Source organism: Centrocercus urophasianus, unplaced genomic scaffold (assembly GCF_019232065.1).
Source record: "Centrocercus urophasianus isolate 14NV4802_14NV808 unplaced genomic scaffold, USGS_Curo_1.0 seq_35, whole genome shotgun sequence".
Taxonomy (NCBI): Eukaryota; Metazoa; Chordata; class Aves; order Galliformes; family Phasianidae; genus Centrocercus; species Centrocercus urophasianus.
The window spans coordinates 7,922,761-7,936,141 of NW_024884922.1; the positions used below are offsets into that span (position 1 = coordinate 7,922,761).

Here is a 13,381-nt window from a genome sequence, read left to right on the forward strand (position 1 = left end):
GACTACAGAATTAGTACTCAAGCTAAAAAAGCTTGTTTTCATTAACTAGTCTGTATTTTATATTTGAACTTTCTCTTCCAGTGTGTAGAACTAAATAAAGACTGTATTTCAACTGTCTGATTCTGGGTCAAGCAAAAACATCCCAAGACTTCCACATCATAGACTACAAGCATGTGGAGCACTGTGTGGCGACAGCTTCTGACCAAAAATAGGGAATAATACAAGCTCACAAAAAGTTAATTGACATTCTTCCCGTTCACCCCTTTACTTGACAATACATGATACTGGACATCACAATCACATCTCTTTTCTGACAAACTGCTGTCAACACATGCCACTGATGGCTCAGCTATTTGTGCTTTCGTGGGAGATCCATCCACGTTTACGTAAGTTCTAACAGATGTGATATTAATTTGAAGTCAAACTGCGGCAGAAATATTGTTGTATGGCTTCACTGAAAGAAAGTCACTGCAAGCACTGTGCTCTTCAGACATCCACTTCTATTCCTACACAGAGAAGTCTGTCTTTACCACAGACTCAATTCAGCATTATAAGCTACCCTCGTAACACAGCTGAACACCAGCAAATAGTCCCCGCTTCGATCAGTGGGTTCATGGACATGCATTCCCTCAGGTTACACCAGTGATGAATAACCCACAGCGTGACTGGTCAGAGAGGTCAAACTCACAGTGCTTCTGCTGGGACAGAACCGAGGATGGTGCTGACACGTCAGAGCAGCAGCAGCATCTGACTGCGTGGGTCGCTACCTTCCTTCGCAAAATTTTGTCATCTTGGAATTATTTTCCAATTCACGGAAGCACTGTGGTAAGAAGTTAATAGCAGGCACTTACACTAAGCTGGTATCACAAGTAAGGAGAGTGGTGAGGGGAAAAGCAGAACTAAGAGAAGCTCACAGCTTTCCTCTGCAGAGGAAACAACTGTCAAAAGACATTGTGTGCCATCATCATATAGCAAGGCATTAAAGCACTTTATTATGTAAGAGTTAAGATTTTCCTCATCAGCAACAGCACTGTGGTCACCTAACTGTCAGCTGCTAACTGCTGATTTCACGGGAGGGCTCCTGCAGCTCTGCCCCAGTGTAGTGTTCTGCACTCAGGAGCAACCTGTGCTCTGTTGATGAGAACTGCTCCTGATAGGCACGGACCTCACCATGGCCACAGCTGAAGGCAGTGGCTTCACATGAGAGTGGCTTCATTAAAATGCTGACATCCCAGACATCACCAAGTTGTGAAAGGTGCACGATGTGTAAGTAAAGGGCAGAACAGTGCAAGAAGCAATGCTACTGCCTTCAGGAGAGCACTCTGCGCTCACAACAAAGCTCATCCCAACATTATTTTTAAGGAAGGAAGGAAAATACGTGCCGACTTGTGAAATGTGGGCTGGCAGAGCCAGGACTTGTCTGTGCTGTCTGCCAGCTGAACGCAGCTCAGCACTACCACAACATCAAGCACTTTCCATTTTTTCAGTAACAACAAAGATGCCTTTGTCCAGTCCCAAACAACCATCCAATACTTTGGATTTCTGAAGGGTTCCCCACAGACAGAGATATGCACTCAGATCCCAAGCTACAGACAGTTTGTTTGCTCTGAGCCACAGGATATATGTACACAGCGTGTAAAATATCACAGCAGTCAAAGGAGTCTGCAAGCATGCTGCCACAAGAAAGACAACTGGGCATAAGCGTGTCTCTTAATATTCTCTGACAACTCATTATGAAATGCATCCTGCTTGCCCTACAACACTGCAGACAGCAGACACAGAATGGCCATAACCACTCAGGAGCAGCAGAACTGCCGACGCGCGCTGAGTGTTTCACTGCAGATAAATACGGCAGCAGCAGCTGCTGCCTGCAGCCCCAGGCCCAGGATCCACCACGTACACACAAAGCCATGTAAGTGCAGGGTGCCATGTGGTACCCTCACAGCTCTAAAGCACGGCAGTGTAACACAGCACACGCTGCGGGCACAGCCCTCCTCAGCACCTTGAGGTGCAGATCAGCACTGGCACACACCTGTGGTTTATATGCCCATAAACCACACCAGACTTTCAGCAGAGCACCCTCACTGCCTCCACTTCCAATGGACCTGCCAACCAGCCACCCTGGGCTTGTTAGAAATAAGAGAAACATCGCAAGATTTACACTGCAATTTCATTTTATTATATTTTTTTGTGAATTTGACTTTTTTGCACTGAGGAATGCACTTTCTCTCAGAGTGAGTGCCCCTGCAATTGCCATGCTTCAGGGATGGCCAAATTGATTTCATGCAGTAACTAAAACCAAGAGCATGAAGGAACAAATTGCTTAATTCTCTTCTGGAAACAGTGAAGCACATCTTTGGTATGTGACTCATTACCAGAAAAGTGACTCTGGGGTCTGTCACCTTTCAAAACAGGAGGACCCCTGCAGGGGCACAGGGTGAAGCTATGGGCACACCTCCACCAGCTGCCCCAACTGCCAGTGCTTCCACCGGACCTGCCCTACTGCACCGACTGATAGAGCCAGCTGTGGTGGTCCTCCAGGAACTGCTAGTACCCAGAGATCAGTAGGAAAACCAGACATATATTTTTAGTGTGAGATAGAACACAATGTACTGCACCAATGAAATTCAGACGAAGAAGAAAAATCAAGAAAGATTCTGCACACCAGAGTTTGCTGCTGAAATGTTCTGGGTTAGCAGGAAAGAGACTGTGTGCTACTTGTGGAGCTGCTAGCTGAGAGAAAGCGAAGTGAAACTGTACTTCTTTGTTTAAAGATCTTTTTCAGTGTTTATCTTTGTTAACACTTCGCTGTAATTTGTGATTTTCTATGCATAATAGTAACTGAAGGGCTCAAAAGAAGGTTGCACCAGAATAGCTCGTAGATGCCAGCTTCTTGACAAGAAAGCTGCAGAGTCATCATACGGCCTTGCTGCTGCGAGCAGCTGTCTCTCCATACTGCATTTAACTGAACAAAAGCACAGCAGAATGAGAACACAGGCAGCGAAGACCCAGATCTTCCCCAGTGAATCTGTTTTCACAGCTGGAGACAGAGAGCTTGCTATTCTATATACAGCATCACTGAGCTCAGGAACTCAAGTGGGCAGTGTTAAATTGCACAGTAAAGCAATTTAAGCAAATGACTAATCTAAACCCTTCGCTTTCATTCCTGCTTTGGTCTTTTAAAAATGGCTTAAAAACATGAAACTTCAGACTTCATTTGTTACAAAAAGAAGGACCAGAAGATGAATCTTGGCACCTTAAAATAAAACCAAAGCAAACAGAACTGACAGCACAATTTCCTGAGTCGTGACAAGCTGATTCTATAGCAGTTTGATCAGGACTTTCAGCACACAAAAAAAACACGACATGCTCTTGACTTGGAGAAGGCCAAAAGCAAGCAAAAAAACCCCTAACCCTCTTTTTTTCCCAACTTCTTGATACCTTACCTGCTAGGCCACTATCTTCATTAGACTTACCATGGGATTTCTACAGCCTTAGCTCCTACTGCACTACGATGCACATTTTTAAAGTCACAGAGGTACACACATGAGCACTGTCCTTAAACGTTATCAAAGTATTTGTTTTCAGGCTACAAAGTGCACAAAGAACGCCTTATGCAGCAAGGTTCCAGCCAACGAAATTAACACGATCCCTTAATTTCCCATTTGATTGTTCTGATTATAAAGAATCCGATGTGCAACATGTGACGTTAGGCTCTCAAAATATTACAAGGCACATAATCACAGCCGAGAGCAAAGCTAAGGCAGATCTGAAACAGAGATCACTGGCGGCCGGTTCCAGAGAAACAGCGAACATTCTAGCACTAAGAAGGGAGCCCTCCAGTTGCCTCAGGTTTAAAAGCCTTTGCACAGCGATTCGGTACGTTGTTATGAGCAGAGCACACTCAGCATCGTACTCACCGTGGTGCTGGCTGCCGCAGGACCAGGGGTGCCACGACACTCTGCACCAACAACTGGACTTTGCTCCTCGGGATTACGGGTGACAAGGATTCGGAAGTGCTGCTGCCTCGTGTTTTGATCTGGTCTGATTTTAAACAGGCATCCCTTCCCCTGAGGAATCTTCTCTACTGAATTGCTTCTGGATATTTCTGACCCGCTCCTGCCGCTTCCATGCAGTTCTGAAGTCCGCCCATCACCTGCGGGGCGGATTTCCTCTGGCCGTGGTTGGACGGGGTAGGAAGCGCTCCTCTCCAGCTGAATGCGTGGGTACCTGACCAGTCTGTCCCCTTTTGTCCCAGTAAAGCCGAAGTTATACTCACCACCTGTACCACTCGCCTGCGGCTGCTGTAACTGGAGAACAAAGAACTTTTTCCCCGAATTTGCTGACATGTCTGGCACGTGCTGCAGAGACCAGCGCCGGGGCTCAGGGGTGGGAGCATTATTTTGAGCCTCGGAACCAAAGGGCAGCAGAGTAACCTGAGGCACATCGGCGCTCGAAGCACGATGCTGAATCCTCACGCCGCTGATGTTCAGACCTGAAGCTGTTTCCTTTGCCTCGTTCTCATGGGCGGCGGACAGAGCATCGTCGCTCTGGTTATTAGGAGGAATAGTACGGAATATCCTACGGTTACAGCGAAGGGTTCCATTCATCTGCTGCCCCAACTCCTCCGTCTGCCTGGTTGGAGAATCCTCAGGAGTCGCCTCTGGGCTGCTCTGAGAGGAGGAATGGTTTTCAATGGGGGACGCATAATGCTCCCTAACATCTGAGGCTTTGCACAGGGGAGTCTCCTCGGGGGTCTCCGGGGTCGCGCACTCATCTGCAGCCTTGCGCTGGAGAGAGATCTGCATCGAGGAGCTTCTTGTGGGACGTGCGCTGATGCTGTTCAGCAGCTGGGGAATAAACATGGAGGTGCTCCTTTTCAAGGAGCCCACTTCTTGGAAATCGCTGCCTCCGCCGTAATCTGCTCCGTGTCGGGAGAAAGCGTGAGGGCTGCTTCTTCTCGGCAAAGTGTGGAATGCCATGAAAAAGTCATCTTCTCTCTCCCGGTCGAGGATCTCGGATTCGGGGGCTGTGTTGCTTCGTCCAGAGCCAAAATGAAACCGCAGCCGATGGGCCATGGTTTTACAGAGAGAAGAAAAGGAGAGGGAGAACGGCAACAATTCAGGCGCTGCCAGAAGTTAAAAACCAAAGACATAAACTCCAAGAAAAAGTGTCCCATCTGCCAAACTGTTAGCACTGCAGCACTGATAGCGACAGATAGCAGAAATAGCCCAAGTGGCAAGCAGCATTCCAGGCATGATTGGGTAAGAGCAATCAGCGCTCCTACACACTGTGACATGGGGTAGGATGGTGGCAGTCACGTGGCCCGGTTCCCCCTCTCCAATCTAAGCCAGTGGGGGTTCTGTTGTTTTTTTTTAATGCCAGCGAGAGCCTGAAACAGCACCTTCCCAGCTGCTCCTTTTCCATCAGAGCGCAGCTGACCGAGGCAGCGAGCACACTCGGCGCCGCTATAAATCTAAATCACATCGTACCGCACGGCGCATTCGCACAAGGAGCAGGAAAGTTAATGACAACACAAACGCCGCGGTTTGGTTTTAGGGCTGTAAGTCAACGCCACGTGCAAATAAGGAACAATATTTCAAGCTTAACTTTTTGGTGTGTGTTACAGCACGAGGCTATCATGGCAGAACGTGAGTAAATATAGCACCGTTACGCTTTCAATTTTAACTGCGCTTGTGGCACGGTTAAGTAACAAGCTCCTTGCCTTTAAAAAGCCACAACTTTCACACTGGCCCTATGAGTGCAACGCAGCCTAAGCGAGCCCGCGCAGTCCCTTTTAATCAGTAAAAATTACAGCAAACGAAGCAACCCTATGCACGGCAAAGATCTCTCACTCAATAAAAACAGCAGAAACGCGCAAAATGACAGGAGGCAAAGTTCCTTTTTCAGTTTTACTGGGCAGTAAAGACGAGTGAAAACCAGGGACGGGTGTCGCATTGCCGTTTGGTACCGATTTGTCTTAAACAGCACACAGAAACTCTGCCCATTACTGGCCGGCCTCCAGTGGGAAAGTTAGCAGTACTACCACGGGCGTGATCGCAGGCACGGAATACAGTTACACTGTGAGAGCCAAGAGACCGCAGAAGCAGAACAGACGGACAGGATACATCCAACTGCAGAACAAACACCCTAAATATGCTCCACTGCAATGCAGGAAATTGGTGACTGGGGGATCCTGACAGCCAAAGGGCACCCACCATCGCAATGGCTCGCACGTGCCGGGGATGCACGGTTAGCTAAAAGCACATCTACAAGAAGAGACAGCGTAGGATCAGCTCAATGCAGAGACATCTGTTCCTTTAGGAGAACTCTGAGAAGTGCTGTCAACAAACTATCGGTGGCAGGTCAGTGCTCTGTCTAGACGTTTAAACCTCTGTTTGCATGCAGCTTGCTTTCAAAAGACAGAAAGTGACCAATCAAAGAGAAATGGAAGTTTCAAACATGGCAACTGCCAGCAGGCAGCACAATCCCCTATTGTTTTAAATGGACCAGGAGCCAACAAGAAGAAAAATACGAATAGCTGCTACACAGCCACAGTGTTGTGGAGCTGCCTTGTGCAAGCACAGTTGTTGATTTTATCTTATTTTTCAGGTAAACCGTTATCCACAGTCTCTTTCTGCTCTGAAGAAGAAGACGCATCATACATCCTCTGCTCCGATGGGGGAGAGAAAGGATATACTGCAGAGAGGAAGTGCTCAGATAATTTAGGAATGTGAAGAAAATAAAGTTTTGGGGGGGTAAAAGACATGAAAGTGTTGACAACAAGTATTTCACATGAAAACTGAAATTATTTGCTCAGTGCCTTTCTCTGTAAACACAACACGATGGAAATTTGCCACTATAAACTTGTGTACTTGTTCTCCTTGGCCAACTGTTCCACAACGCTTTCTGAAATGAAACAGCAGCTCCTCATCCCCAGGTTACAGCCTGCAGAAGCAGGATCACACAAAGAACAACCAGAAAATGGCTCAACAACAAAGTAACACTGAAACGGTCAGTATGTGGCCAGTGCCACAGAAAGGAAACCCAGAAATCCTATAAAGTATTTCAGAAAAGGGTACACTGAACGTTTTGGTTCTCAGCTCTCAGTGCACAGCCGAGCTGTAGTCTTTTTTCTAGGCTGTCACCTCTTTACTGACACACGTGGACATCCCCATGCATGCCACTGCCCTCTGCAGGCAGAATGAAACCTCTTCCATGAGCTTCTGCTCCATCCTCCACATCAGCACAAACTCACCCCAAGCACCCTTGCAGCTGCATGCACGCCACACAGGCTTAGTTTGGAAGGGATCTCTTGAAGATCAACTAGATCGTCACACCCCCCCAGCCATGGGCTGGTTGCCTGACATCCAACCAGGCTGCCCAGGACCCAGCCCTATCACATGGCCTTGAATGCCTCCAGGGATGGGGCATCCACTACGTTTTTGGAGATCAATAATTGCATTCTTTCTATTTTTGTTTGGAATAAAAAAGATCCTCACAACACCAGTCCAACAAGGCAGGCAGGTTCAGTAGACAGTGTACTGCTCTGAACCAAGAAATCTAAGGCCTCATCTCATGAGCAGGAAAATGGTGCTCCAATTTTCAGCAGACAAAAATTAAAAGTCATCCACACAACGTGCCATCTCATTTAAAATCAGTTATGCAGAATGTTGTCTATTTGGCATGTCTATGTGAAAAATGTACTCACTTCATCACAACAAGAGCAACATGCAGTAAGTTTTGGGAAGACTTATCATCTCAGTAATAGTGGCTGTATCAGACAAGCGAGCTTCAAGGCTAAAAGCCCTAGCAATGTGTTGGGTGTTACCAGGGGCAGAACTGAACACAAAATGCAGAGCGTTACTTTGCTATTAAATAAAATCTTCAAGGACCCACGTCTTGTGTAACTGACCATCTCAAAAAGGATTGAGTATTAAAATGTATAGGAAAGAGATGCTCAAGTGATCAGGGGATGAAGCAGCTGCTTTATGTTCAAATAACAAGGCTACAACTGCTTTTCAGCTCACACCAGAGAAGCTTCAGGAAGAGTATGATATGGTTTCCACCAACAGAACATTTAGCTTAAGGAGGACCATTCTGGTCTAAACCAGTAGCGAATTTCTGTGGTTAATGTTCCATTAACCCATAAAACAGACACTCTGTATGCTTCAGTCTGTGTAAACCTCTTTTATGCTTCAACCATGTAAACAACAGAAAACATACACCTTTACGGTGTGTTATGTTTCCATCAGCTGTGTTACACAGCTCTGGGAAACAACCAACACAGGTACTCACCAATCTGTTCTCGTCAAACACTTCAAAGAGGAGGCGATGATTGGTTGGGTTTACCTAGGAGAAAATCCAAATAATACTATTTCAGCTTCATTCACTCAGTTAGAACAGTATATGGACACAAGTTTATAAAATGATTAAATGAAGGCAAGCAGAACAGAACTAATAGATTTATATAAATCCTTTGCTTCAAGTGACTGTGAGAACACGAACACAGAAGCCCAGACTGGACAGAACACCAGAGCTCAGACTGGGTTCCATACCTGGAAAACTCAACTAAAATGTAGGGAGCAAAAGCTTTAATTCATTTCTTTCAGAATTTAACCATCATCTCTATTTCAGCCTCTCCATCTGTCACTTTTTCTGGCCCATTTGTCACCAGTGGGTGACATCCCATGATCATATCCCTGGGGAGAACCCAATGGAAGGCAGAGAACCTACCCTGCTCATGTCTGGCATACATGTCTAATACTTCTTTACACAACTGTATCTCCTGGAAATAATTTACTTGGAAGCAAATTTAAGCAAAGAGACAGCTTTTCCAGAAAAACCTTATATGCCAGGTTACTATGTCTGCTTGTTTAATTAAGCTGGCCAGGGAGGGGTTGGGTCACCGTCCCTGGAGGTGTACAAGGAACGTGTGGATGGACATGGTTTAGTGGGGAAATATTGGTTGTAGGTGAATGATGGGACTGGATGATCCTGGAGTCTTTTCCAACCTTCATAATTCCATGACTCTGTCATTATAAGGAAATTTAGACAAAATATTCCACAATGGACTCTGTGGGAGTGGAAGAGGAACTCTCAGTTCTGAAAAGATCAGAGAACTTTGTCACACAAGGGAAGGTGCATCACTTTAATGTTTGCACTTATTCTTAGCATTTTCCAGATGTTTTAACAGAACTTCCATGAAGTTCATCTGTAATTTAAACAACACAAATTGTGGCCGTTTTGGGTATTCTCTTTCTCAGGAAAAACTACACAGTGAGCGACACAACCTTGAAAACTATCAGTAAAAAATGATAGACACGAATAAATTTTCTTGTTCTTCACTTTAAAGCATTTGACTTTGTCCCTTACAGTCTGTCTCACAACACAGCATGCTGTAGACCAGGGTCTACCAGGACAGACTTACGGAGGCAGTCATTCATTCCTGAAGCTCTGGACACCAATCGGGGTGAGCATGAGCTGTCCTTACGTACAACAGCAGTCTAAAACTTCCTGACACCCTTTCCTGTGCCATGGCCACCTCTGTGCTTTATCCCAGCAACACTGGGAAAGGCATGGGACCAGAGAAGTGAACTTAGTGCCTGCAGACTGCATAGCTCAAAGAAACAGGTACAGGTCAAATTATACAAATGGTAAAAAATATTTATCTAAAGACTCTTTTAGAGGTTTAGGTGTGTATTAACCAGTTGGCAAACCTTGAAATGCTACCTGGAACACATGTAAAAATGATAAGAAATCCCATCTGAACCTCAAAAAAGCACTTACTAATAACTACACTGATGGGAATTATTTACATATTCCTGTTAGCAAGAGAGATGAACGCTAAGGCTGTAAACAGTGCTTGATGGGTCACTCATTTTTAACAATCTACAATGACTACATCTGTTCTCAAGCAGCTGTTTAAGATTAAATTTTAAAACCAGTGAAACTTTACCTAACCTACTTCTGTGAAAGCTGCAGCTGCAGTAAAATAAATCCATTCTTCCTCAGAAAATATTTTCAGCAACTAAGTTATCACTGTTCTCATTTCTGTTATGTTGGTTTTGAGGATCACCATTTCAAATCCTCTTTTAGCACTGTCAAATATTAGAAGTGATCACTTCTTATGAAAAGTCACCTACAAACTGAAATGGTATCACTCAGTTTTAAGTGAAGGTTACCTTCATTTTAGGAATCATTTGAAAAAGACAGAAGTTAAATAAAAGAAAAAAAAAAAAAGGTGTGTCATTGTGATTTTATTTACTTATTTACCATAATAGCTTAAATTTCATACGGGTCTTGGAAATGGTTCTGATTATCTGCTACTACATTAACATTTTAAGACCACAGGAAGCATCAGGATGAACATTATTTTTCACAAAAACATATAAACAATGAATTAAAAAACCATACAAAATACCACGTGATTAATGGTACGTTACAATGATTGCAATTAAAAGTGATACTTACTCTAAAATAAAATTCTTCATTCCATTTCGGATTTAGTGTCTATAAAAGAAAATAACACATTAGGATGCTACAGTATCTGCAGGTTTGCAATTTCGCAGCCATCACAACATGCATGCAAGTGACAGTTTTTTTAGAAAACACCAGGGGAAAAAAAAGTGTTTCCTAACAAAATAGCTCCAACACTGCTGTCAAATGACTTAGAACCGCTCTACTAAATAAACCAAATGTGGGAAGGGATTTGAGTCAGAAGAACTGAAAATAGATGGTAAGTATAAATGAATCATATTCACAGAATGGGACCCCCCTGCCGTGGGCTGGCTGCTCCTCAGCTCAGGGCTGCCCAGGGCCTATCCACGACCTTGGGCACCTCCAGGGATGGGGCACCCACAGCTCTGGGCAGTGTTGGGGTCTCTTAAAAAGGAGAATGAACAAAAGGCTTCCAAACAGACACCATACTCTTCCTAATTGCCCCCAGGCTTGAAGAGGGTTATAATTTTGCTCTAATGATCCAAATAAAACCCACAGAATAAACGGTGTTCCATCTGCAACCTGAAGGGAGCTCCAGCATAAAACCATAAGCTGATAAAAAATTCAAAGTAGGAACACTGATAACTGCCATACTTCAAATCTGGCTAAGTTGGAAATCAAGCACGGTCTGTCCCCAGGTTTTGTTTCCCTGCTGAAATGTTCCCTTGGTCCCTCCCACAGCAGAGCTTAAGCAGAAGAGCTGCTGGGGTGTACCTGGCTCTACCCACCAGAGGTTTGTTGGAGCAGAGAAGGCCATCGGGCCGTTCATCCAGAACTCCTTAGCACGGATGCAATGCAATTACCCAGCACACAGGGGCTCAATGTGCACCACTGCCCTGCCGCGTGTCCCACACGCACCCATGGTTGCAGTGCTGACAGCCCACAACCTGCCTTTCCCCTTGAGTTTGGGCTGAATCTCAACCCAGCAGATACACAATTAAGAATCTGTGAGTTCAAATACTGAGATTTGAAAACTGCCTCCTAGAAAATCTACAGAAATAAAGAAATCATTTAATGAAAAAAAGTCCAGCTATTAGAGGACGGGGTAAGGGAGAGAGAGAAGTTTCCTGCTTTTTTGCCATAAAGAGCAAAAATGCATTCACTAAAGCAATGAAGCAATAAATAAAACAAATACAATGTTTTAAATTTGCATTCGTTCACTGCAGTTGTTCTTGGCAAGGGAAACTTCTTATCTAATCTGGCAAGTAGAATTAAGAGCATTACTGCTAATCAATAACGCATTAATTCTGAGTACTGCTTAGCCACAATTACCAATTTCAGGAAATAATGATGTATTAGGCATCACAATTTTTAGTAAACAAGCAGGTGACTATTAGAAATTGCTTTCACCTTCACTAATCCAACAATTGATAGGTTGAGCCAGAAAATACAAGAGCTGGAATCACAGCCGAGGAGAAAAACATTTGTACAGAAAGCCTCCAGAAATAAATGGGTGAATAACTGCTTCATAAAGGATATTAGCAGGGAAACAACAACAAAAAGACTCACCAGCAAAGAGCTACGTCCTAAAAAGGGCAAGTATTGCAGAGATAAAGAACTGCCAGGAGTCAAGCTGAGTTAGATCTTCCACGGGATATTAGAACAAACACCAGGAGGGTTTTTCAACCATATAAATATACAGCAAAGAGATGCTACAAAGCAATGTTTTAAGAGGAGATGGAGGAAATTAAGCTTCACTTTATGGTAAGGGCAGAAGAGCTAACAGGGATCTGCTCGAAAGTATCTGGTGAGACGAAGCTGATACGAAGCCTTCAAAGCTCAATGCAATCAAATTGAGGAGACCACATGGTCACCTTCAGAAGTGACGTGTGAAGTCACAGCACCAGGGACAAAAATGTTAAGCCATACCTTACAGGACTGTGAGGCCACAAACGGCAAACAGATGTCCTGCTACAACAACAGGCAAAGAGCCTTTCCAGCTTTCAATCCGAGCAAAGCTCCAAAAGAAGCAAGGCTTTGCTCAGGTGTTGCAGTTGGAGGAACTGACCGTGTGGAGGGAGGTTAAAAGTAAACAAAACACCCCAGAAATGCAACACAGCCACGTCGTGCCACATGAATCTGAACCTTTTCTCTGATAACTTTAGCAGAGTGAGGAAGCAGTGTAAGTTGAATCCTGCATGGCACAAGAGCAGGTCCAGCATCACACAGGTGGAGGATGAAAGTGCACCCTTCTGCCTTCCTGCCAGCCCTCCTGCAGGGCTGGACAGTGCCACAGAACTCAGTCCCTACACCAAGGGAGGCAAAAATGAGTAGAAAATTAAGGATGAGATGAAGAGCGAGATACTACCATGATAACAGACCAGTTATGGACTCGGAGGTCACTGGCAGCATCCTTCAGAATCACTCCTGGGAATGATTTTGCTCAATGTTTTAACTCAAAATGAAGGCATGTCACAATGTTTGCTGTTGATGAAATAAACAACAGAAGCTCTGAGCTGCAAAGGAAGAGAACTGCTCACAGAGCAGACAACTCGAGGTGAAATTCAGCAGCTCAAAACAAACAACTGACGAGAAGTTTCCGCAAGATGAGTTCACGTTTCTATTAGGGAAATGACTGAGAAAGTGCAGGCTGTAAGTGATGGTTACAAAGAACGGTGAACAAAGGCAGATGCAATCCCAGGAGCACCCTCAGCTCACCCCCACCTCTGCAGCAGCTGAGCAAGTGCCCTTCTCTCCTGCCCAGGGCAGCACTGACACACATGAGCTCACCACTGCCCTCGGCACAAGCAGCGCAGTGCTCTCACATCCTCACCACGTCTTGTGCTAATGGTGGTCTTCTCAGCTGCTTTCCTATTCTCCTGCCTATCACACATCCCCAAAGCTGGTAGTTATCACCTCAGCAATGAGGTTACAATCTTAT

The 13,381-nt window shown here is 44.9% G+C and overlaps 1 protein-coding gene across 8 annotated transcripts in view; it reads right to left on the reverse strand.

Moving 5' to 3' along the window:
* Positions 1-13,381, reverse strand: part of NEDD4L (NEDD4 like E3 ubiquitin protein ligase) — a 134,127-nt gene that overhangs the window by 57,137 nt on the left and 63,609 nt on the right. For 4 of the 8 annotated variants that reach the window (XM_042831108.1, XM_042831107.1, XM_042831105.1 and 1 more), the window contains exons 4-5: positions 10,474-10,512; positions 8,299-8,352 (exon numbers count right to left, since the gene is read on the reverse strand). In XM_042831108.1, coding sequence (XP_042687042.1) covers positions 8,299-8,352; positions 10,474-10,512 — 93 coding nt within the window. Of the gene's footprint in view, positions 1-3,920; positions 5,094-8,298; positions 8,353-10,473; positions 10,513-13,381 lie in introns of those variants that run through there. The other 4 variants (XM_042831104.1, XM_042831103.1, XM_042831102.1 and 1 more) reach the window with 2 other exon arrangements.